A 27485-nucleotide genomic window follows, 5' to 3' on the forward strand; every position below is an offset into this window, starting at 1 on the left:
CTTTCCATCAGGTAAGGAACTCAGGACATTTTAACTGTCCATCCTCCCAGTTTCCATTGTGTGGGTAGGTTTAAAATCCCCACTCTGTGTTTCACAGGTTTGTTTGCCATGTGTTTCACTATCTTGTGCCCATAAACAGCAGATCCATCACAATTCATATGAAAGTAATTTCATCATATCTCCTGTGTCGGAATAATTAAGTACTGTTTGATAAGATATTCAATTTAATTCTAAGATATTGTGGACACATTTGCTGGGAGGAGTTTTCTGAATGTGGTATTTCATTTAATTTATTCAAATGCTTCCTAATTAATTTGACATTACACAAACTATAGTTAAATTATTCATGACATTTATATAGTGCAGGAAATAATATAATTAAAAGGGTGACGGCTAATAAATAAACCAAAGATAACTTGGAAATAAGGAATGACCCACTGTGTGGCAGGCAGTCAGCAAGACTTACTGGCACTGGCAAAGTTATTGACAAAGAAAGAGCATTAATTTGTTTAGCAATGGCAAGGCACAGCCATCTGTCATTGTTCACCTACAAGTAATCAAACTGGCACAATCCTAGCATTTAATTTACTATTTCATAATTTTCAGTCATGTTTTCTTCCTCACCTAGGTTGACTTGTAAGATTATGCATCCAGGGTTGGTGGGGGTAAGAATTTTAATTTTACTTCTAGCCGGGAAATGGGTAGTTTAATACCCATCGATTTCTCTTTCCATCAATGGCATTGCAATTTGGGCAGGGTATAAAATTGGCAGCCATTTCTCTGCTGGTTATTTTCTGCCCTGTGGTAAAAGTGCAAATCCATTCCTATTTGTATTCTTTAACACACATTTTCTGTATCTAATACATTGAATTTTTAACCTGGCCACAACTGTTATGCTCTTCCCCCCCACTCCCAATATAAGCAATTGAGTGAGTAGTGTACCACGTCTGGATATTGTTTTTATATAACAGCTTTCATGGAAATGTAATATCTGACTATTTATAAGCAAACTTAAGAATAAGGGGACTGAAATTCTGGATAGTCATGCTCTACTGGTGTCAGCTGCACTTTTACTCTGACCCTGAGCCCAATCCTACATCCTGGGAGCAGGGCCATCAGTATGGATAGGGCAGGCTCCATGCACTTGCAAGGGCATATTAGCAATATCCATACCAACAAAGGCCTGGAAAAGCAGCTCCATGCCACTCTGAGGGTGGAGGAGAGACCCAAGAGGGGCCTAAAGGCACCTTTGACCAGTGCAGCGCTCCTTCAGTACTGCACTGAAGTATCAGTCCAGATTGTGAGACTCGAACCCACAACCTTCTGACTGAGTGGGGAGGGTGCTACCCACAGAACCAAGACTGATACCTTCCAAAATGAAATTATCAATGAAATAATTATTTGAGTTCTGGAGAATTCATATGCCGGTAATAGAAAATCAATGGAGGAGGCCAACAAATCCTATTCCCAGCATGGAGATATACAAAATCTATTCATGACCTATCCTCCAACAGCTGAAAAACGAAGAACTTAATCACTAGCAGCAATCACTTGGAAAATGAATATCGATTATTTTTTAAACTAGGTCCCTCCTCAAATGTCCAGATCACACTGCACACACACACATGAGGAGGCTAGTAAGCCTCTCCTCACTGGGTGTATTAGCTGCCCTAGGAAGCGGAGTCCCAACTGAGGCGCAGCAGCAGGAACTCCCAGCTTCATGAGTCTCTGTGCCTGGCCTTGTCAACATTTGGCACATACGGGCAGACGGAAGTCAATGTAGAAACTCCCAGTAACAGCAGAGACCCAAGATTCTGCTGGTCGCCAACGAGAATTATGGCAGGAGATCATGGAACAACGCAGCCGGCTCCCCCCACCCCTCAGAATATGGTGTTATTAACTCTTGAATTGCTGTAGGCTGTACAGAATTCCAAGGTTGCCTCAGCCAGCCAGATTTTGGTGAGGTCAGCTAGTCAAATATCCAGATGGTGTAAATAATGCCATAATATAACAAATGAAATTGAAATAATTTTTAAAAAAATCAATATTACTGCTGCTTTCCTGTCCTACCTGTTTCGCTCTTTACCACTTAACTTTTATTTATAGCTCAATAACATACACAACTAATGTTTCCTTTAGCTTTTATTTTTGTTTGCCATGTTTAAACACCAAACATACCCATTCATCTCTGCCTCTTCTATGCCTCTGTTCCTTTTGAAAATCAGACTATGTAGCTAATTATTTTGCTAATTGAGGCTTAAGACATTGCCATTTGACTAATTGTCTAATCCCCAAAGCAATCAACTGGTACCTATGATGTTTTAATCTAAAGTCATATCTAATGACAGTTCAGCAAATTATAACATCAGGCGAGTAGACATTGCAGATATCTTGTGGTGTTGGAAGGACTAATAGATACACTGTCAAGTTTTGATAAAATATCAATGGCATGCCAAACACATCTACCCAACACCTCATTTTCCGATTAGGCACTCTACAGCCTTCTGGACTCAATATTGAGTTCAATATTTCAGATCATGAGCCCCATTTTTTTTGTTAATTTTTTTATTTTTAATTTATTTTATATATATTCCTTTTTAATTTTATTTATTTTTTTCACCATGTGCTAGACTTATGTTTCATGCTTTTGCTTTTGTACAGACTTGTTAATTATTTTGCCATTAGCACTCTCTCCGGACTCATGCTTTGTCTTTCACTACAACTATTTAGCACTCCATTTGCATTCTGTTCCATGACATCTGCCATTTAGTCTCTCCTCCCTCTGTCCTATCACAGTCCTTCCTTTTTGTTCTACTTCCCCCCTCCCCTCTTTCACTTGCTCAAAGACTGTTACATTTCTAACTTTTGCTAGTTCTGATGAAGGGTTGTAAACCCGAAACAATGACTCTGTTTCTCTCTCCACAAATGCTGCCAGGCCCACTGAGTATTTCCGGCACTTTCTGTTCTCATTTCAGAGTTCCAGCATCTGCAGTATTTTGCTCTTATTACCTAATTTTTCTCTGTGATTATACACTTCCATGCTTATTTGTAAATGTATATAGGTCTAATATGATATATAGTATCTCAATGCAAGACTGAAAAATTAATGTCTCATTTTTTCAATGATTCACCGTGTAGTATCAATCTGCAGTCATACTATATACTATTTACTTCTCTAACTATTTTAGTTATGATTTTTGTATTTGTATCACATGTCTCCAATTAAAATGGAACATTATAGATAAGGCAGTGTATTTCATATCTTACAGATTTGGTTATCTTAATGTATTGGAATTACCCTCATTCTAATATCTCCAGAAAATATGAATTACTATTTAAAATAACCAACCTCAAAATGTTTATGTCATTTTTCATTTCAAAACTATTTTGTAGTCTGCATGTTTTGCATGATGAGTGTTAGAATCCAATTTACCTGTACAAACTTTGATTTTATGATTGGACTGTATCCCATAGTGTCACACTAAACCCCCACCTGCCAAGAATGAGGTATATTAATTTTGTCCAATGAACATTGATTTGAAAACTGTTGCTAAAGTGAAGAAAGAACTTGTTTAAAAAATCACCAGGCCCTTGGCTGGAAAGACATTTGCATATTAACAGACAGTGTTTGTGGAGACAAAGGGGTTACTTCCCTTATCCAATTTAACCCACAATGGACTTTGAGAACCAGGTATTGTGTATAAGAAGAGACATTCCAAGGTTGGCTAAGACCAGAGAATCCACAAACAGATGTGGTCAGACCAGTTGGTCACATGACTAGCCTGCTTGGCAACCTGTTTTTTCTGAATTGTACAAACAGTTTGAACTGAGTGTCTGTTTGCTCCTGGACTGAAAGGACCTCTCCTGGCTGGCTCGCCACAGCCTCTCCTGTCTGCTCCCATCTTTTTCTCACGGAACTCCAAACCCACTGAGGACACATGAACCCCAAGAGAGAAAAGTCTCCTACAGTGAACAAGGTTTAAGAAGAATACTGGGCCCCAACGAAAAGCAAGATCTACCTACAATCAAGGTCTCTACAGTGAGCTCGAAGATCCGCAACAAAAACCCTCTTCAGAGATTGCCTCAAACTTTTCCACTTTATTTCTTCTGCTGTTTTCTGTCTCTATCTGCATGTGTGTATCACATATGCATTCTAGCGTGGGCGCGTCATGTATCCGTAGGCGTTAAGCGAATTAGAATTTAAGTTTAAGTTTCATAAATTTCAACCTTTCTTCTTTAAACCTAAGAAAACCTGTTAGTGCTGGTTTCTTTGCCTTATAATTGGAAGTTAGTGAACAAGGATTCATTAAGGGGAGCTAAAAAAAAACACGGTGTGTTTAAAATTAAACCCTGTTATGATAGGACCAGGTGAAGGCTGAGAGGGGACCCTGGACTCCTTTCTCACCTGGTCATAACACCTAGCATATATAACAAGGTCTCGCACCATTCTGAGAGTTAGGACAAGCTGAAAATAGTTGCTCAGCAACTGCAATTTTCAGGTCTTCTGCCAAATGTCTACTTAAATAGGTAGAAGTTGCCTCAGTTTCTAACAGCCAAATGATTAATAATCAAGAAACAATTGTGTCCATGTAATAACTAATATGGGAGCATGAAATGCACCATTCAAATGGTGTACACCAAATGCACATATGTGTACACAGACACATAATTATTGAAAATAGAAACAAAGTATCTTTAGAATATGTTTGCTGAAACATCATGGTACTTTGACTGTTTAACAGCTACTTAAATAGGGATCTTTGTATTTGAAACAGTGATTTATAGTCTCTGCTGAAACAGAAATGCAAATTAGGTTTATTAGCAAAATAGGATACATCACTTCAATTGTATTAATATTTCTGCTTAAAATTAAAGTTATTTATCTTTGGATATTAATGTCACGTTCCCTTTTAAAGCTGTATTTTATGTTGATTTTCTGCACACTCAGTTGTAGATCTATATTCAGACTGTTAGTATGCATAGCATGCTATAACTAATTATCATTTACAACAGAAAACTAGCTATTTTTTGTCAATGATTGTTAGATGGGATTGAAGTTTCACTGAATGTAAAGACACAACATAATTGTAAGTGTATGTTTAATGTCAGTTTAATTGTGAAACAAGATACAAGAAATAGGAACATACGAACAGGAGTAGGTCATTTCGCCTTTCAAGCCTGTTCTATCATTCAGTGAGATCACAGCTGATCTGCAACCTAACTCCGTAAACCAACCTTTGACCCATATCACTTAATACCTTTGGTTAACAAAAATCTATCGATCTCTGATTTAAAATTAACAATTGATCTAGCATCAATTGCCGTTTGTAGAAGAGAATTTCAAACTTTTAAAAGTGTTTCCTAATTTCACTTCTGAAAGGTCTGGCTCTAATTTTTAGACTATGCCCCCTTGCCCAGACTCCCCAATGAGTGGAAATAGTTTTTCTCTATCTATCCTATCTGTTCTCCTTAATACCTTGAAAATTTTGATCAATTCACCCCTTATCCTTTTAAATTCTAGGGAATACAACCCTAGTTTGTGTAATCTCTCCTTGTAATTTAATCCTTTGATTCCAGGTATCAGTCTGGTAAACCTCCTAGGCCAATACATCTTTCCAAAGGTGTGGTTCCCAGAACTGCCCACAGTCATATTCGTCAGGCTCTTTCCAAACATCTGAAAATTTTCAAAATGTTCAGTCAGCCTATCCTTAATTATAGGTGCTAGTAATTTCCAGACAACAGATGTTAGACTTGTTAATAGTATATTAGTTGTGCTTAATTGTATACAGGTAGTGGGCATTAACTGCGGATTCACCCATGCTCCTATAAACAGGAACAGACTGAAATTGAGGTGATTGGGATAGGAGGTACATTAAGATGTATTTCTGTAAATAAAAGCCTATAACAGTGTGTAAAGACTGGCTCCAGTTCTATTCTTCACCACAGCCTTTCTGGAGTATAACAAGACTAGCTGGTCTCTAATTCTCTGGTTTCCCTGGGCTGAATTTTACGCTACCTTAGCAGGTCAGATGGTGGCGTGGGGTGGTGTAAAATTGAGCAGGAGGCTCCGGGAGGCCTTCCCACCCCGCTTCCACCTTCAGCCAACTTTACAGCGGTTGGGCGGGGAACAACGGCCTGCCCGAGGCCAATCAAGACCCCTAAGTAGCCACTTAAGGGCCCTCGCCCTTGCCCGCCTCCACGGGTATTTTACCCGTGGCAAGCAGGTGTGCTGGAAACATGAAAGGCCGCCCAGCAATAGCTGCCGGCCTTTCCGCGTGCCGGGGGGTGGGATGAAGGAGGTGCCATGGCAGTCGGGCACAAGGTGCCTGATTGAGGGCCATCCCCGCCTCCCCCCAAACGACTACCCTTGCCTCACCACCATGACCTATCAACTCCCCGGGACCCAAGACGCCCCCCCCCTCTCCCCCCAAATGACTACCCTTGCCTCGCTGCGACGACTGATTACCCCCCACCCCCCGGCGAGGCAAGCCCAACTTACCTGGTCTCCTGGCTCCATGGCATCGGCTAGGCTGCAGTCCCAGCAGTGGTAACTGCTCCTGGTGGCGCTGCTGGGACAAAGAGCTGCCGGCCCGCTGATTGGCCAGTAGCTCACTGAGGCAGGACCTCCTCCCTCAAGCGGGTAGAAGTCCCATCTCGGGACAATTAAAGCTCGGGGACTCGTAAAATGCGGGTCAGATCCCCAGGCTAGGCGGAAGCGGGTTCGCCACCGACTCTTATGTCAGTGACGACGTCCTGTCCGCCTAAAGTAAAATCTAGCCCCCTCTCTCAATCTCCTTAAATAATGGAGTAACATGTGCTATTTTCAAACTAAAGGAACAGTTCCTGAATTGAGAAAACTTTGGAAGATTATAGTTAGGGCATCGGCAATGTTCTCACCTATATCCTTTAAAACTCTGGGATGGAAACTATTCGGTCCTGGGGATTTGTCACTCTTTAGTGCCAATATTTTCTTCATTACTGTTATTTTGCTTACATTAATTTTGGTAAGACCCTGTCCCTGACTCAATATTAGCTTGTTTGGGATGCCCGGCATGCAGACCTCTTCCTTTACTGTAAACACTGGCGCAAAGTAATTATTCAACATGTTTGCCATTTCCTTATTTTCAATGACAATATCACATCAGTTTTCAAGGGACCCACACTGCTCCTGTCCACCTCTTTGTCCTCAGAGTAAAGTCATAGAATCATTTATGGCACAGAAGGAGGCCATTCAGCCCATTGAGTGCATGCCACGAAGCAATCCAGTCAGTCCCACTCACCTGCTCAATCCCCAAAGCCCTGCAAGTTTATTTCCTTCAAGTGGCCATCCAATTTCCTTTAACTGTCTCTGCTTCCACCACCCTTGTGGGCAGTGAGTTCCAGGCTGTTACCACCCGCTACGTATTGCCCCGCATCTCTTGCTGAAAACCATCAACTTGTGTCCCCTAGTCCTTGTGCCATTAGTTAATGGGAACAGTTTTTCCTTGTCTAAATTATCTAAGCCTGCCAAAATATTGTACACTTCTATGAAATTTCCCCTCAATCTCCTTTGCTCTAAGGAGAACAACTGCAGCTAATATAATTGTATAAAACTTTTTGTGTTGATTTTGATATCCCTTACAAGTTTCTTTTCACATTTCCTTTCTGTAGCTCTTACAATATGTTCTGGAAGAATCAGTGTTCATATTCAATATTTCATCATTTTTTGTTCACATTTGGAGACGAACTGGTATTTTGCTTGAACTTCCTCACAATATTTATTTCATTTCATTTGCTGCTCCATAGCATTTTTGGTGCTTGAAAAATGCCATTTAGCAACGTTAATCATTCAGTATGGAGCAGGCTGATTCCTGAAGCATTTGTGCTGAATTTGGTCAGAATTGACTGTAACATGGTACATCTTGTGGGAGAGTAGCACCTCACCTTCTGTGGGGGGAAATGTAATGGTGTCTCATGCCTAGTAGCATAATTTTTGTGACCAAGTATGGAACAGCATCAAGTACAAAAACATGGAAAATTCACTGGCCCAAATGGCTGCAGTTGCACAATGGTCAGAAATCACTGCCTCAAACGTGAATGACAATGCTCCATTGTTGAGTATATTCAAGGCTGAGATAGATAGATTGTTGGTCTCTCAGAGAAGCAAGAGATATGCAAGTGGGCAGGAAAGTGGAGTCGAAGCAGAAGATCAGCCATGATTGTATTGAATGGCGGAGCAGGCTCAAGGGGCTCAATCCTCTACTCCTGCTCCTACTTCTTATGTTCCTATGACCTCACAAGAATACAGCTTGAACATTTTTATAGCATAAAATTAGAAGAATGATCGTAAGTTGGCAAATACAAAGATCTAATGATTGAAGGAGTGAAGGATAAAAGCACAGCTTCCATGCTGAATATTGCAGTTGATATTATGAACAGCCATTCTCAATCACACTCAATAAACCACGCATTTTAATGTGCACATTTCTCATTTGCTGTGTACTTTCACTTCTCCAAGACCCACTCTATTAATTTACAGACAGATTTTAAACATCCAGTACTATGTTTGCAGCCTCCAACAATCTCGAACTGTAAATTTCAGTGCTGCAAATCTACTGTTTTGTTTCCTACTATAAACTTCAAAATTACAATTCTGATTTGTGGCACTCAATGACTTGCGACTTTACTCACCTCAGTAATCTGTCATTACTTGTTGTCACTCCAGTCTTTATGAATATTAAACTGTGACCTTTTCCATTCCTCAAATAAAGATTTCTGCTCTTTCTAAATCAGAACTGATTTTTGGTCTTTGTGAAAGCCTAAAGGACTTCACTTATACAGCTAACTTACTGAACCCATATCCATCAAAATGTCAAGAACAAAATCAGGGCTGCAGATTATTTTTTATATTCATTTTTTAACATTCACTGAAACCTTTTAAATTGACACTGGTCGATTGAATTTTGGAAAATGGTAGCAAGTGAATTCAAAAACTATTTTGATTCAATGTTATAAAATGATTAGTTAGAACCTTTGAAGCTGATTATCTGTTAATAATTTAAAATCGGACAATTGGTGTAAAGCTATTTCAAATTAAACAGAACAAGTTATATTTTACTTTATTCAGTAAGCTCTCTCTTTCAATCCTACACATATGCAATATTTGTGCATTTTTCATATGTAGACTTAAAGGAAAAATGGTAGTTTATAAGATATTCAATGATCTCTGTGGAATTGGTCATAAGCAGTGTGGGGTTTGGAACATGTTGCTGTTTAACTGCCCTATCTTATTAAGACCACTATTTTGGTACTCCCTGTACAGAACTAGTCACACAATGCATATCTGGAGTTGAGACGGTAAATGCTGAGGGAGATTTCTATAGATTGGCAACAGTTTATAAATCACTGGTTTGTATCCTCAAAGACAGGATTATTAAGGTCAGAAAATTCAGCAGGAAATGATTGGTTTTCTTTGACCTCATGGTTAATCATTTTGACCATCTGAAAGGTGACAAATATTCAACAGATGGTGGACGTCACACACGTTGCCAGCACATAACAACACGTATACACATGTTAATAGGTATGCATAAGTGCAAATAAAAAGCAGAATGCTGAGGTACTGATTGTTTTCAGAGCACAGGTAAATCTCATATGGAATCTATTATAAAGGGAAGTCTTAAGAATGTACTTAGAAAATCATAGTATGATTAGACAGAGTTTTAAGAAAGGGAAATCATGTTTGACAAATTTATTGGAGTTTTCTGAGGACATAACTAGCCGGGTAGATAAAGGGGAGCCAGTAGTTGTAATATACTTGGATTTCCAAAAGGCATTGGGTAAGTGCCACACAAAAGGTTAATAGGCAAGATAAGGGCTCATGGAGTTGGTGGTAATATATCAACATGGATGGAGGATTGGTTGATGGACAGGAAACAAAAAATAGGGATAAACGGGGCATTTTCAAGTTGGCAGGCTGTAACTAATAGAGTGCTATAAGGATCAGTGTTGCGGTCTCAGCTATTTACAATTTATATAAATGACTTAGACAAAGAGACTGAGAGTAATGTATCCAAGTTTGTTGGGAATGTAAATTGTGAGGGGGATACAAAGATGCTGCAAAGAGATATAGTCAGGTTAAGTGAAGGGGTAAAAAATGTAGCTGATGGAGTATAACGTGGGCTTGTGTGAGGTTATTACTTTGGTAATAAGAATAGAAAAGCAGAATTTATTTAAAAGGTGTGAAACTTTTAAATGTCGATGTTCAGAGAGACTTGGGTGTACTTGAACAAAGAACACAGAAAGTTAGCATGCAGGTATATGAAACAATTAGGAAGGCTAATGGCATGTTCGCCTTTATTGCAAGGAGACTGGAGTACAAGAACAAGGAAGTATTGCTACAATTGTACAGGGCTTTGTAAGACCACACCTGGAGTACTGTATGCAGTTTTGGTCTTCATATCTAAGGAAGGATATACTTGTCTTGGAGATGGTACAGCAAATGTTCACTAGATTGGTTCCTGGGATGAGACGCTGAGTAAATTGGGCCTATACTCTCTGGAGTTTAGAAGAATGTGAAATGATCTCATTGAAACATACAAAGTTCTGAACGGGCTTGACTGGGTAGACACTGAGGTTGTTTCCCCTGGCTAGGGAATCTAGAAGACGGGGGCACAGCCACAGGATAAGGGGTCAATCATTTAGGTCTCAGATGAGGAGAAATTTCTTCACTCAGCGGGTTGTGAATCTTCGGAATTCTCTACCCAAGAGGATTGTGGATGCTCCATCGTTGAGTATATTCAAGGCTGAGATAGACAGATTTTTGATCTCTTAGGGAATCAAGGGATATGGGGAGCAGATGGGAAGGTGGAGTTGAGGCAGAAGATCAGCCAGGATCGTATTGAATTGAGGAGCTGGCTCAAAGGGCCATTTGGTCTGCACCTGCTTCTATTTCTTATGTTCTTATTTATATAAAACTGAAACTGTAAAATCACTTTGATTATACTTCATTTGCCTTTCAATTTTTTGGAAAAACAAGTATGGTTATATGAGTATATTTTCAGCAGTTTCATTCCCAAATCTACCTGTATCCATCGCCTGCCCATCCCCAAGGATGCTAAAATATTCAAGGTGGCAGACACCCTCACACTTTTCAAATTAGAATCTATTATGGTCTGTAAGAATATTTGGAATTTGTATTAGGAGATTTGTCCATGCCAAAGGGTAGGAGCTTTTTGATTTCACAGTTTCATTGTTTTATACCATGAAGCTTCAGGGCCATATAAAAAGTTTAAGCACATATTTCTACTGACCTGCATCTATCTCACGATACCAAAACCAACAGATCTGGTGTTCTCATTTCAGACTTAGCCACTAATGAGGCAACAGCACTAAAGACAACCTTTCCCAAGCATCCAGGCATATAAAATTCAAATAAGACAAGGCAATGAATAAGAAATATAAGCACAATAAGACAGAGTTGCCTTAGCTTCAAGGGGAATTACAAGGGCACAGGGGTTGTAAATGGCGAGTGCAAATGAATTTTAAACACAATCATAACCTAATGAGCTCACAGGTTTTCTACTGAAACTATAATTGCAGAGAAGACTTAATTGTATTTAATAGAAAGATCAATGACTTTGTGCCATATAATAACGGTTTCAATATGATTATATACAGTCAGATCTGTTAAGTGTTTAATGCTGATTGTTTTATTTATATGTTTGTTCCTCCAAACAACCCTACATTGAAACCAAACTTGATGCATGCACAACAGTTACAGAGGCATATTCTTTTAAATCTACTTTGCTTCAAAAGCAGTTTTCTGTGTTCTGAATATTTAATTAACCGCCTAGTAGTGCGGGGGGGGTGGGGGCAGGGATGCTGGGAATGAGGTCAAATTGGCGTCATGGTTGTAGCGGATGGTGGGAAGGATTGCAGTTGAAAGTTTGTGCAGTTTGTGGTGGGAAGGTCAGATGGTAAAGGTAAGTGTTTTGGGGGTGGGGGTGGGGGGGGGGGGAAGGGCAAATAATTAATGAATTGTTATTGGGATGTGGGAGAGGGGCAAATTAGATTTTTAAAATTTTAATTCCATTTCTTTATAAATATTTAAATTTCCTGATAGGGTTGATAGCCCTTTAAAAATGGTATCAGCACTTACGCACAGGCAGCTGACACCATTGCGAGGGATGGACAGCCCGCCCCCCCATCCATGAGATCAGGGAGGCCAGCTCGCCCCGGCTATTTAAATGAGCCACTGTGCTTGGAATCACAGTGGCTCTTTGGTGTGCGGCTTATACGGGTGGGCCATTTTTTTCGCTCGCCGCAATTCAGCTCTATGTGTGGGTGCCAGATGAGGAAAGTATGACATTCAGCTGTAATGTCTGAGACAATTGAATTGTTTCCAGTGCTTAGGTACAAAGCATAACTACGAGCAATGGACCCAAAGCTCTGAGGAATTTGACAGATTCACAAAAAGAGAGTCAATTGGACAAAAAACACAAAATATTTCTTGTCAATTTTTAAAAGAATATGATTGAAAAAATAAACAATTTTCTTTTCAAAGATCTGCAGCTGAAGAAAAAAAGCCACTATTTTAAATCATTTTTAGCTTTGATTGAAACAAAACGTTCTGATATTATTCATTCTTACCAACAAACCAGCCCAAATCTCCCCCTCTTGCTGTATTCTGAAATGGTGGTCAGCCTACTGCATTTGACACTAAAGCAATAGTTGTCAGGGGAACAAAGAATGCACTTCTGAATCACTTTCACTTGTGGTGGATCTGCTAAAGGAGCAAGATTACCCATTGAATTTCAATTTTGCTGTGGCCCCTTGAACACTGATTGCAAGAAGTTTAGTAAGGTGTGCCTGAGAGTCTGACTGTCACAAAGAAGTGGCAACTTATTACTGTCTGAATATGCCACCATTTCATGCAATTAAATACTTTACAAGATTTGATTACTTTTAAAGTCGTTTCAATGTGTGAAATGCAAACTACAACATGTTGGGAATGAGGGCCACTATGGAATCAATATTGTATTGTGCTGAGAAGGTAACCCAGGACCGAGACAAAGATTTAGTGCTAAAAATTTGATTGACCTAGAAAATGGGCATGAGGGTCACAATGTGTAATTGTTCAATGTAATGCTGGCAGCACCCACATTTTGTGCAGCTAAGTGGCACCTCTTAAAGCAGAATATAAAGAGAAAGTGCTGGAAATACTCAGCAGGTCTGGCAGCATCTGTGGAGAGAGAAACAGAGTTAAAGTTTTAGGTCTGTGACCTTTCATCAGTTCTGATGCTGCCAGACCTGCTGAGAATTTCCAGCATCTTTTGTTTTTATTTCAGATGTATTTTACTTTTGCATTAGCCTCTTAAACGGGAGGAGCTTTCTGGCTGCCGCAACAGCTACTGGAACTGTTTATGGAAGAGAAACTGAGCAGGAAGAAGAGTTAAAATGGTGCTACAGGGCAGAGTGCAGGCTCCAAGGTTCTCTGACGCAGCACTGGATGCCTTAGTGCAGGAGGTGGACAGGAGGAGAGAGGTCTCTTCCGGCAGGGGATCGGAAGGTTATCCAGACAATCATTGAGAAGGCAATGGGAGCAGACAGCTGTGCAGCTAGATAGCAATACTTATTTAAAATTTTACATTTAACAATTTAAGATAGCAAGCAGTCTAGCCCCGAGGCAGTGCAGGAAGAGGTTTAATAGCCCCACACAAGTGCTCAAGGTCAGTGAAATCATCTTCAAATGCCTTATCCTTACAAATGAGCCACTACCTCACACAATACTCAATTTACCACCACCACCCCTTCATTCACCTACCAACATTCTTCATCAAGCATGGCTCATACCTAACATTTATAGCCTCACCTTACCCCCACACACTTAGCATTGCTGCAAGCCTCACATCCACATCTTACAACTTGCACATACTGCCAGCTATTCAACTATGGCCATTAAATCACACAAACACATTACAACACACAACAAGGTGACACATAACCGCAGGCAGCAGCACCTAGCTGGCAGGGGACAGGCATAGCTGCATGCCCTTCACCCCTCTGGAGGAGATGGTGCTCGGATCACTGGAGTAGCCATGATGAAGGCCATGGCCAGCGGTGCAGCTGCAACCACAGATGATGATGGTATGTTCCCACCTCATCCTTTTCACATCTCACTTCTCTCTCACCTCCAGTCCCTTCGGATATACAAGCTGCAGATGGTGTAAGCAAAAACCTCTTGCTTTCCCCCAGTACCCATTAAGTCATTGTGCCCTTCTCCTTTCAGATATCCAGAAACTACCACCGGGTAGGTGCAAAGCATGAATTGCAGGGGGGAGGAGGACACTGATGAAGATGAAAGAGCAACACTCGATCTCACCCTCCCAGCTACCCATTCAGATAGTGGCACTCCACAAACTTTAGAGGGGAGCACAGATGTGGGATCTGTACACGATGGACTGTAGTTTTATGGGTCCCCTAGGGACAGGAACGGAGGCCGAGGGTGGTGGGTTGAAAAGCCCATAGAATTGCATGGGAAGGCAGGGGGCAGTGCCCGCTGCCTCTCCAACACCTTCGAATTCAGTCTGGGGCAGAGAAGGTCAAGGATGGAGGCCAATTGAGGCCCTTAAGTGGCCCATAATTGGCCACTTAAGGTCCTCTTCCTGCCGCTGCTAGCATTTTACCAGCACCGGGGGAGGGGTGGGGGGGGGTTGGCTCCGACATGTGGGCAGGCTGCCCAATAACTCAAGGCAACTTCCGTGGGGGTTTGGAGGGAGGCCCCTCTTGTTGGCAATCTGTGGCCCACAGAGGGCCCCAGCAGTAAAGGCTGACCATGTGTCATCACCTCTCCTGCTGTCCTCAGTAACCCACCACCCCCCACCACCCCCACCGCTCACCGGGGCCTGCGTGAGTGGCCCCAGCGAGAAACCGCCCCCACTGACCTGCAGTCCAAGCTCCATAGCTGTTCTTCTTCAACTGTCTGCTGCAGTTCCAGCAGTGGTCACCATTCCCGGTGGCACTGCTTGGACTGCTGAACCAACGACCCTCTGATTGGTCAGCAGATCTTGGAGGCGGGATCCCTGTCCTTAAAGGGACAGGGACCCCGGCAACGGAAAGTTAACTTCCTGAGCGTTGTTAAGAACAGCCGGGGGGTGGGTGGGGGAGGGGTGGAGGTGGGGAGTGTCCTTCAAAGGTCCAAGGTGGGATTCCCCTTGTCTTTTGGGCCTGGAATTGGGCCCCCCACTGGCTGCATAAAATCCAGGGCCTGTAGCCAAGGCAGGAAGAAAGGGCTGTACAGGGGATACGGTGACGTTGTGGTAAGGTCACTGGTAAGTCCAGGCTAATCCCCTGTGAAGAAAAGTTCAAATCAAGGCAGCCATTGGAATTTAAATTCAATTATTTAAAAAATATCTGGAATTGAACGTTAGTCTCAGTAATGGTACCATGAAACTATCGATTATCATAGAACCCCATCTGGTTTACTAATGTCCTTTAGGGAAGGAAATCGTCCGTCCTTACCCGGTCTGGCCTATATGTGACTCCAGACCCACAGCAACGTGGTTGACTCTTAACAGCCCTCTGAAATGGGTCAGCAAGACACTCAGTTAAAGGGCAATTAGGGATGGGCGACAAATACTGGCCTTGCCAGCGACGCCCACATTCCATGAAAGAATAAAAGAGGTGCCAGCTCACCAAAGGGTCAGGTCGCACACAAGTTCAGCTGTAGGGGATTCAGGTAAGGACTTCGATGGGCCGGTGTACAGAAAAAGGCTGATGGGTATGCACACTGAAATGCTTGGTGCACTGGAGGCCTGCCAGAAAGCCTGCTGTTACTGTCAAGGAGCATGGAGGAGTCCAGCACAAACTTAGGTCAGGGCTTTGCGCAGAACTTGGAGCCCATCCTTTCCAGGATGGAAGTGGTGGCTGACCCGATGACAGTACCTGTCAGTTGCTGTCTCAGCTACTAAAGCAGCACAAGCAGAAGCTACCCAATGTCCCAGTGCTGTGGTGGAAGCTTAGACTGAAGTCATGAAATCTCAGCTTGTTACCATGTAGGTTCAGACTGCTGCTATCATGGTTGTGGATACCAGTACTCAAAAGGACTTGCAGGGTCTCAGAGCAGCTCAACAATCTGTTGTCCAACAGATTATGAGGATTGCTGAAGTACCGCCCTGGGGGAAGTGGCAGTAGTTCCATGCAGCATGAGCCTGTTGTTCTCTCTCAGGATAACACCATTCGTTCTTCCACCACTGCCACTCCGCCAGTGCGCTTGCTGTTGCCTGTGAGCCATCCAGCCCGGACTGCTGCAACCCATGCTGAGGTGGTGCAGTCCAAAGCCAGGCCATCTAGGTCTGGAGCTGCTCGAGATGTCCTGCATGGCCATCTGCACCCCCCGACTGAAAGTCAGCAGCTTTCTGTCAGCCATGCTGCAGCCACTGGGGTAGCATTGTGTAGGAGCACTAGGACAGGCAAAGGCTGTCAAGACAAGACAGACACTAAGAAAATGCACTTGGGTGATTAGTTGACTTTCTATGGAATATTGGATGGTTTGTTTGATAAAGGTGGTTTGAAATTTTGTTTTGTGGTGCTTTTTATTTCAGCATTGTGGCCAAGAGAATGCTGTGATGGTCAGTGACAGAAACTAAGGTTTGGGACTGTTGTGGAATGGGGATTTTGGGTTGCCTTCAGTGGAACCATGGTTGAATGAGGCAAAGGGGAAGTGGTGTTTGCCTTCTCCTTTCCTCCTGCTCCTCCTCTGCCTCCTCCTGCTCTACCTTCTCCTGCACAGCTGCTCGCTGTATTGTTGGTGGCAAGGCTGCGTCCTCATGATGGCAAGGTTAGGCAGGGTACAGCAGACATGATGAATCAGGACATATGCTCTGGTGAGCACTGCAGCGCTCCTTCAGAGGACTCATGACAGCAGAACTGTTGCTGAGCACCCCAATGGCCTGCTCTATGGTATTTTGTGCTGCAGCATGGCTTTCATTATCCACATACTGTGTAGTTGGGTTGAGCAGTGGAGCCATGAGCCAGGTGTTAAGTGGCTAGCTCTTGACAACCAGCAGCCACTCTCTGGTTTGCCGTGGTGGCTCAAATACTGAGAGAATAGCAGACTGATGCAGAATAAAGGCATCCTGGCTGTTGCCAGGAGAGCACACACTCACTTGCATGACATACTGAACATGGTCACACACCAACTGCACATTCAGGGAGTGGAAGCCTTTTCAGTTGTGGTAGAGCTCAGCATTTAGATGCAGTACCTGAAAATTCAGGTGCACACTCTGCCTGCTTCTTTCTAGTCAGAGGGAACACAATGAATTTCCCTCTCCTGGCATAAAGAGGATCAGATACCTTATTTTTGCAGAGTGTACAATGAACTGGGAGATGTTAGATATGTTGCTAACTCCTGTCTGGAAGGATAATGCAAAGAAATTCATGGTCATGGTCATGCTCACAGCCACTGGCATTGCCATCCTTGCCCTGCTTTGAGGTTGCAGGTCAGCCTGCAAGAAGTGGCAGACTTCAGTGAGTATCTCCTTTGTAAAATGAAATTGACATACTGCTCCTGATTTAGATTCAACTAAGAGAAATGCTCCTTGAAGACCATTGGAAAATAAGGTCTCCTGCTGACAGCCATTGTCCCCCTCCTCCTCCTCCATCTGTGAGGAGCTTGTCCTCTTCTGTGCTGCCTTTGCTCAATCTCCCTCTCAGTTTGCAGTCCAAGGGGGAGTGGCAATTACAGCATAATGACTGGGAGCAAGTGGTCTGAGAAGAAACCTTGAATTCAAAAACATGGCCTTCTCCACATGCAGCACTGTTCCCTAGTGGCTTCACCAACTTTAAACAACCCTGTAAATCAACAAGCGCTTCTACAACCTCACAGTCAGTAGAAATTACTTAGCATCAAGCCTGAGAGAGGTCGTTAATCCCTATAATTGGCACTGCAGTGGGGTCCTTCCTACTGCTGAGCACATGTTCAATTATGATAGTTTAAGAGACTGCATTAGTGGGGCGTTGGTGTCAAAACAGTGCTAAATGCTACTGATGTCAAGGTCTGCCTACTCTGCATACCTCCAGGGGATGCACTACCTTTCCCAAGGGGAGAGATGGTGGCAGAGTGATAATGTCACTGAACTAGTAATCCAAAGACCCAGGCTTATATTCTGGGGACACGGGTTCAAATTCAATTAATTAATTAACTAATTAAAATCTGGAATTGAACACTAGTCTCAATAATGGAGCCATGGAACTATCAGCGATGTTCGTAAAAACCCATCTGGTTCACTAATGTCCTTTAGGGAAGGAAATCTGCTGTCCTTACCTGGTCTAGCCTACATGTGACTCCAGACCCACAGCAATGTGGTTGATTCTTAACTGCCCTCTGAAATGGCCTAACAAGCCACTCAGTTCAAGGGCAATTAGGGATGGACAACAAATTCTGGCCTTGCCAGTGGCGCCCAAATCCCATGAAAGAATTTTTAAAAAGTGGCATCCGGAACGGGCCACAGCAGCAAGCACGCACCATGCAGATGCCATTTTGGGATCAAAATGGCACCCGTAGCACCTAAATTGTGGCTGCTATGGAAATGAATTTTGTGGCCTAAATGTTGGAGAATTCACTACACTTAGATAAACATGAAATCCAGCCGCCATTTCCCTGTTTGACAGTATAATTAAGGGTACGTTTATACTGAAAATTTAACATTACTGCAAAGTGATTTCAAGAGTCCAGAGAGGAGCAGTATGAGGTGCCCTGGAGCAGGTAGTCTCGAGCTGCTTAGATTTAACACAGCATGGAGTGCAATTCTAGTGTCATGTGAAAACGGGTTTAAAAAAGTTTAAAGGACCTCCTGATCACTCTTTAAACTTACCTTGCGTTGATTTGAATGTTTTGAGTTCAGTCTTTTCTTTCTGACCATATAAATTCTCACTAGCTGAGAAATTAACTCTGTAAACAGACTGCCTGGCAAGAACCCACAAATTAAGAAATTTACATTAGGAAATCAATGATTTATACAGACACTGAAATTTAATAAACAGATGCTCCACCTTTGTTTTCCCTGCAGCTACTGGTTAGAAGCTTTTTTCTGAATGATGAACTATCCAGGCTTCAGTCATATACAAATATGTATTGCATGGATGAGGGTTATGAAGTAATTTTTTCTGAAGCAAATTATTTTAAACTAAACAAAATTATCAGGGTAATTTTTTTTTGTATTTTTCTCAAGATAAATGTGAATATAAATTGCTGAAGTTTATATTGGTTTCTATTTAAAAAGAAATAAATTTTATTTTTATTCATTCTTCTTCATTCGCCATGAAGATGGAGCTGTTTTCATTACAATGTTGCATTTATGTAGATTGTGAAGGCTTTCCAACAAAATTGTAAATGTATTAAAAAAAAAAGCAATCTCACGAGAAATATTAACCAGAGAAAGTCTCCATCAACGGATTTGCAATGCTATGACACTAAGGACTAGAGCAATACTCCTCCTTCTATACCTCGGCTCAACTGATAGTCAGAGACATATTAATGGATATTTATATGTATGTGTATATATATTGTATACATATATTTAAAATGTCACTGCACATAGTAACAAGGACAGCTTTATCTTCATGACAAGTAAGACAGCAATTTAAATATCCTGCTGTGTGCTTTCCATTCACACAATATGTGACAAAGATCAGGTCCGGCAGAACAGTGCAATGTTATTTGAATATTTTTCCTCTCATCAATATTCTAAATTTAAGGATTAAAGTTACTCTCAGTGGTAGCTGTGTTGGTGTACTGAAGAATTTAATATAAATGCATGATTTTAATGTACTCGTTTCCCATTTACATTTGATGGATTAATACATACATTCAAATAACACACCAAGGAACTTCGTAGCAATACACTTAACATGAGTATTGCTGAGATTAACCCTGCATAGTCTTAACCAAAGGACAATATGTATAAAGAATCAGGAACAGGATCATGAGGGATTTGAAGCAGAGAAATAGAGAATTAAATTTAGGGAAACAAAAAATACAACTAAGAATTTTTATATTCCCTGATGTGGAAAAATAACTATTTTATAGAGACAAGACTTATATCTTACAAATAAGTTCACTAACCCAGGGAGCTTGGATTCCAGGTGATGCCAGTTCATTCAGCAACTATCTTTTCATTTGGTATATGAAAACCATACCGAAGATGGATCTGATTATATCCATCAAATGGACATTTTAGGTTTCAAGTCTAGAGTTTCAATTGGTTGAAAACTGATCCTTGGAGCTGTTTTTAGCCAATGAAAAACAAACTTGCTTTCACCTTCAAAGGGTACAGTTGAAGATAGAAGAAAAGTCAATCAAGAATCAGTTGAGGAATCCAAAGGGAAAATAGATACTTATTTTAAAAGCAACCAAATTGAAGGAGAAAAAGTTGGGAACTGGAATTAAAAAGACAAACGGTGATGCTTAACATACTGGTGCAGTACACTTGATGGACTGCATAGCCTACTTCTGTTCCTGGGTTTGAACCTTCAGTACTCTTCTCAGTCGATAAAGCCACAGCAAAACTTATTTCAAAAGCAGAGCAAGCTATGTTTAAGCACCAGGCAAGGTTTTCTGTCTTTACTTTGTACAACTTGAAAAAATTGTTGGAGAACAAAAATAATGACACATTATTAGGTCTAGTACTAATGCTATTTCCCAGCTAGATGATTCTTTGCATAACGTAACTTTTTTTCATTTTTTTCCCCATTTGTCGGAAGGTGGTGAGGTAGAAAATCAGCCATGAACTTGTTGAATGGTAGAGCAGGCTCGAAGGACCAATTAGCCTATTCAATTTCCTATTTCTTATGCTCTTATATTTATGTTCAATATAATTTTAGACAGAACCTATTTAGAGATACTTGGTGCCTGTGAAAAAGATGCTGTGGATTTTGGTTGCAAAGGTTACTAGGCATGCAATACTGCAAAAGGCTTTGCCCGCACACATCTTGTGCATTGTACATCAATTTGTTAGAGAGGGGACATAGTAAACTAATGTGAAGAAACACTTATACATGTAACTAGCTGAGGAGAAATATACAGCGTTAGTATAAACCACTGAACTCTTTTGTAATGCTGTGTCTTTATTGATAGAATTTTCTGAGCCCTTTATAAAGGCAAGTGGGTGTCTGAGATGTGCTTCTATTAATTAGGCACACATTATCCAGTCCTTTATTACGGAATCAACATTTTTTCTTCCAATTTTCTCTATTTTGGAGGTGTAGGCTATGGGCTCTCTCTCACCAGACTAAGAATGAGGAGCTCCTGCCCCAGGAGTCTACAACCCTGACAATGCCCCTCCTTTATCCCTGTCTTTTTGGGAGGTGGGTGGAGTCCCTACCACAAACAAGCCCCACTGAAAACTGCCAAGAAAGGCTAGGAACTGGTGTATCCAGGTCCTGGCCGAAATTTCAGCCCATCCCTGGACTCCCACCTGTGTTACCGAGGAGATGTGCTGGAAGAGCCATGCATTTTTGCCCCAAAATCTCTAAAATGTCTTTACTAAGATGATGTTACAGGAAAAGTAATTCAGGCACTTACCATCTTCTTCAGTTTGTATAACTATCTCATCACTATCTTTCCTTCCTTCTGGATTCACTAATACCAGTCGGAGTTTCACTGTAGTGTATGGATGTAGTCCTCGCAGTGTATAGTGGGATGATGTCTGCATCAGTTCTTCCGCTGTGTACTCCCGGTGACCAAGCACATACTGATATTGAACAGTCAAGTTGTAGCTATGGCAACGAGTGACCGCATAACCAAATGGCTCCCAATGAATAGTCAACTGTCTTGATCGGACATCCACAACCTCTACACTCTGAGGTCCATGTACTGGATCTTTGGAAAGGAAAAATAAATATGTATGGTATTTAGAAACATGCAAACCCTTAAAATTTATTTTATATTATAAAGATGAAGTCAGAACTGCACATGAATAAAGCAAAAGAATGCTTCCAAACATTGAGCAGTAGCCAAGGGGACAATTTAGATGCTGAGGGAAATGGCAACATCTACCTAATTCACTAAAAATCAGTTTGTTCAACTGCACTTAGATGGAATTTGAATGTAAAGCATGTATAAGCTTCAACTGGCTCCAAATTAACCACAGCTTCAAAAAAAAAATATGGGCTTCAAGATATGTCATTTTCTGCTTCCAACATTAATATTTTGAAGGAACATGAATTGCTTTTTCCAATACTACAATAGCTGGGCTGGCCTTGTCGGAAGATCAAGCAGTAGATTTAACCATTGCTCAAAGTCCATGCCTGTTCTGATATTTACTTTTGCCAGAGGCATAAAAGTTGCATAGAACCACGAGTCTTTTACTGCACCTTGGTGAGTATGCCTACATAAATCAAACGCATAACACTTCATGTAGACCTTGCTATAAGTCAAACAAAAAAAGCACATTAATCAGAAAGTTTCCAAATATTAGACACCTCTCATATGTCTTTGAGCATAAAACCACTCAAAAGCTGCATTACACATTTCAGCACCCTTCAGAAAGAAAGGAAGGTGGAAAGAAAGATGAAGGAATTACAGAAGATAGTAGAGAAGGCTCATTTATCATCTTATCACTAAAAGCTGCATTACACATTTCAGCACCCTTCAGAAAGAAAGGAAGGTGGAAAGAAAGATGAAAGAATTACAGAAGATAGTAGAGAAGGCTCATTTATCATCTTATCACTTCTCTCAGGCCATCCCAAAATGATTTACATTCAATTAACTACTTTTTTAAATGCTGGGGTGAATTTGAACATTCACTTCTGGGTATATAACTGATGGAGGTGGATTGGTTGCTTACAAAGCGTGCCCCTAATGGTGTGGAATATCTGAAAGAAGGAACTTTCTCCAACTCCACATAATCCGGCAGATTCAATCAGTGGTAGAGCTGGTAAGGGATCAATAAGGTTTGGTCATGAGCCCCTCAGTCATTTTGAGTTTGGCTGACTGTCTCATTTTCACTCGCAGGAAGCTTTTTCACCCACCTTCAGCCTCTAGGTTTACATAGAAACATAGAAAATAGGAGCAGGAGTAGGCCCTTTTGCCCTTTGGGCCTGCTCCGCCATTCAAAAATGATCATGGCTGATGGTCTAATTCAGTACCCTGTTCCCGCTTTTTCCCATATCCCTTGATCCCTTTGGCATTAAGAAATATATCGATCTCCTACTTGAATATGTTTAATGATTTGGCCTCCACTGCCTTCTGCGGTAGAGAATTCCATAGGTTCACCACCTCTGAGTGAAGAAATTTCTCCTCATCTTGGTTCTAAATGGCATACCCCATATCCTGAGCCTGTGACCCCTGGTTCTGGACTCCCCAGTCATCGGGAGCATCCTTCCTGCATCTAACCTGTCTCGTCCTGTTAGAATTTTATAGGTTTCTATGGGATCCCCTCTCACGCTTCTAAACTCTAGTGAATATAGGCCTAGTCGACCCAATCTCTCCTCATACATCAATCCTGCCATCCCAGGAATGAGCCTAGTAAATCTTCTTTGCACTCCTTCCATGACCAGAACATCCTTCCTCAGATAAGGAGAACAAAACTGCACACAATACTCCAGATGTGGTCTCACCAAGGCCCTGTATAACTGCAGTAAGACATCCTTGCTCCTGTACTCAAATCCTCTTGCAATGAAGGCCAACATACCATTCGCCTTTCTAACTGCCTGCTGCACCTGAATGCTTGCTTTCAGCGACTGACGTACAAGGACACCCAGGTCTCGTTGAACCTCCCCCTTTCTCAATCTACCACCAGATAATAATCTGCCTTTCTGTTTTTACAACCAAAGTGGATAACCTCACATTTATCCACATTATACTGCATCTGCCATGTATTTGCCTACTCACTCAACCTGTTCAAATCACACTGGAGCTTCTCTGCATCCTCCTCACAGCTCACACTCCCATCCAGCTTTGTGTCATCTGCAAACTTGGATATATTACATTTAGTTCCCTCATCTATATCAGTATTATATATTGTGAATAGCTGGGGTCCAAGCACTGATCCCTGCGGTAACCCACTAGTCACTGCCTGCCGCCCGGAAGAAGACCCGTTTATTCTTATTCTCTGTTTCCTGTCTGTCAACAAATTCTCAATCCATGCCAGTATATTATCCCCAATCCCATGCGCTTTAATTTTGCTCACTAACCTCTTATGTGGGACCTTATCAAAAGCTTTCTGAAAATCTAAATATACCACATCCACTGGCTCTCCCTTATCTGTTCTACTAGTTACATCCTCAAAAAACAACAAGATTGTTAATTAATCCTTTCTCATTGCACAATACCCAGTCTAGGATAACCTGTTTTCTAGTTGGTTCTTTAACGTATTGGTCTAAAAAAACCGTCATGTACACATTCCAGGAAATCCTCCTCCAAAGTATTATTGCTAATTTGGTTTGACCAATCGATATGTAGATTAAACTCACCCATGATTACAGTTGTACCCTTATTGCATGCATCTCTAATTTCTTGTTTAATGCCATTCCTTACATCTCCATTACCGTTTGGGGGCCGAAAGACAACCCTCACCAACGTTTTCTGCCCCTTGGTGTTTCGTAGCTCCACCTATACAGATTCCACGTCATGATTTTCCGAGCCAATATCCTTCCTCACTATTGCATTGATTTCCTCCTTTCCTAACAATGCTGCCCCTCCTCCTTTCCCTTTTTGTCTGTCCTTCCTAAATACTGAATACCCCTGGAAGTTCAGTTCCCATCCTTGGTCACCTTGCAGCCATGTCTCCATAATCACTACTATATCATAACCATTTATATCTATTTGCACTGTTAATTCATCTACCTTATTGCAAATGCTCCACGCATTAAGATACAATGCCTTTAGACTTGTCTTTTTAGCATTGTTAGCTTTATTTTGCACTATGGCCCGATTTGTTTCTCACCCTTGTTTTCTCTGACTTCCACTTTTGCTTCTTACCTTTCTGTCTTTCATTTCTATCCTTGTTTCCTTCTCCTCTGTCTCCCTTCTCAGATTCCCATCCCCTTGCCATTCTAGTTTAAACCCTCCCTGACAGCACTAGCAAACATCCCCCTGAGGAAATTGGTCCCAGTTCTGCCCAGATACAACACGTCCAGCTTGTACTGGTCCCACCTTCCCCAGAACCGGTCCCAATGTCACAGGAAACTGAATCCCTTCCCCCTACACCATTTTTCCAGCCATGTATTCATCTGCTATTTCTGCTCTCACTAGCACGTGGCACCGGTAGTAATCCTGAGATTACTACCTTTGCGGTCCTACTTAAAATTTTTTGGCCTAACTCCCTATATTTAGCTTGTAGGACCTCATCCCTTTTTTTACCTATGTTGTTGACAATTGGCTGCTTGCCCTCCCCCCTCAGAATGCCCTGCAGCCGCTCAGAGACATCCTTGACCCTTGCAACATGCCATCCTGGAGTCTCTTTTACGGCTGCAGAAACGTCTGTCTGTTCCCCTTACAATTTAATCCCCTATCACTATAGCCCTGCCACTCTTCTTCCTCCCCTCCTGTGCAGCAGAGCCATCCATGGTACCATGAACTTCACAGATCACAGAATAATACAGTGCAGAAGAGGCCCTTTGGCCCATCGAGTCTGTACAGATGCATTAAAACACCTGACCTGTCTACCTAATCCCATTTGCCAGCACTTGGCCCATAGCCTTGAATGTGCTCATCCAGGTACTTTTTAAAGGATGTGAGGCAACCTGCATCTACCACCCTCCCAGGCAGGGCATTTCAGACTGTCACCACCCTCTGGGTAAAAAGGTTCTTCCTCAAGTCCCCCTTAAACATCCCGCCCCTCACCTTAAACTTGTGACCCCTCGTAACTGACCCTTCAACTAAGGGGAACAGCTGCTCCCTATCCACCCTGTCCATGCCCCTCATAATCTTGTACACCTCGATCAGGTCACCCCTCAGTCTTCTCTGCTCCAGCGAAAACAACCCAAGCCTATCCAACCTCTCTTCATAGCTTAAATGTTCCATCCCAGGCAACATCCTGGGAAATCACCTCTACACCCCCTCCAATGCAATCACATCCTTCCTATAATGTGGCGACCAGAATTGCACACAGTACTCTAGCTGTGGCCTTACCAAAGTTCTGTACAACTCCAACATGACCTCCCTGCTTTTGTAATCTATGCCTCGACTGATAAAGGCAAGTGTCCCATGTGCCTTTTTCACCACCCTATTAACCTGCCCTTCTGCCTTCAGAGATCTATGGACAAACACGCCAAGGTCCCTTTGTTCTTCGGAACTTCCCAGTGTCAGGCCATTCATTGAATACTTCCGTGTCACATTACTCCTTCCAAAGTGCATCACCTCACACTTTTCAGCGTTAAATTCCATCTGCCACTTTTCTGCCCATTTGACCATCCCGTCTATATCTTCTTGTAACCTAAGACACTCGACCTCACTGTTAACCACTCGGCCGATCTTTGTGTCATTCGCGAACTTACTGATCCTACCCCCCACATAGTCATCTATGTTGCTTATATAAATGACAAACAATAGGGGACCCATTGGTACGCCACTGGACACTGGCTTCCAGTCACTAAAACAGCCGTCTGTCATCACTCTCTGTCTCCTACAGCTAAGCCAATTTTGAATCCACCTTATCAAGTTACCTTGTATCCCATGTGCATTTGCTTTCTTGATAAGTTTCCCATGTGGGACCTTGTCAAAGGCTTTGCTGAAATCCATGTAAACTACATCAACTGCACTATCCTCATCTACACACCTGGTCACATGCTCAAAAAATTCAATCAAATTTGTTCGGCATGACCTCCCTCTGACAAAGCCATGCTGACTATTCCTAATCAAATTTGCCTCTCCAAGTGGTGATAGATTCTCTCCTTCAGAATTTTCTCCAATAGTTTCCTGACGATTGACGTGAGACTCACTGGTCCGTAGATCCCTGGTTTATCTCTACAACCTTTCTGAAATAGTGGGACCACATTAGCTGTTCTCCAGTCCTCTGGCATCTCCCCTGTGGCCAGAGAGGAATTAAAAATTAGGGTCAGAGTCCCTGCAGTCTCCACCCTCGCCTCCCACAGCATCCTGGGACACAAATCCCAGACCTGGAGATTTGTCCACTTTTAAGCCTTCCAAGACCTCTAATACCTGGTCACTCCCTATGACAATTTGCTCAAGAACCTCACAGTCTCTCTCTCTAAGTTCCATATCTACATCCTCATTCTCCTGGGTGAAGACAGATGTGAAGTATTCATTCAACACCCTACCAATGTCCTCTGGCTCCACCCACAAATTTCTCCCTTGGTCCCTAATGGGTCCTACTCTTTCCCTGGTTATCCTCTTCCCATTGATATACTTATAGAATATCTTGGGATTTTCCCTACTTTTACTAGCCAGAGCTTTCTCATATCCCCTCTTTGCTCTCTTAATTGCTTTCTTAAGCTCCATCCTACACTTTCTGTACTCCACTAATGCTTCCATTGATTTGCTC

General features: G+C 42.0%; 1 protein-coding gene across 1 annotated transcript in view; it reads right to left on the reverse strand.

The window, feature by feature from the left end:
• The window catches only part of ptprt (protein tyrosine phosphatase receptor type T), a 1095010-nt gene that overhangs the window by 503619 nt on the left and 563906 nt on the right, over positions 1 to 27485 (reverse strand). Inside the window, exon 8 of the mRNA XM_068048566.1 lies at positions 21563 to 21859. Within this exon, the coding sequence (XP_067904667.1) occupies positions 21563 to 21859 (297 nt within the window). The remainder of the gene's footprint in view (positions 1 to 21562; positions 21860 to 27485) is intronic.

The sequence above is a fragment of the Heterodontus francisci genome, chromosome 16 (genome assembly GCF_036365525.1).
Source record: "Heterodontus francisci isolate sHetFra1 chromosome 16, sHetFra1.hap1, whole genome shotgun sequence".
NCBI classification, from domain to species: Eukaryota; Metazoa; Chordata; class Chondrichthyes; order Heterodontiformes; family Heterodontidae; genus Heterodontus; species Heterodontus francisci.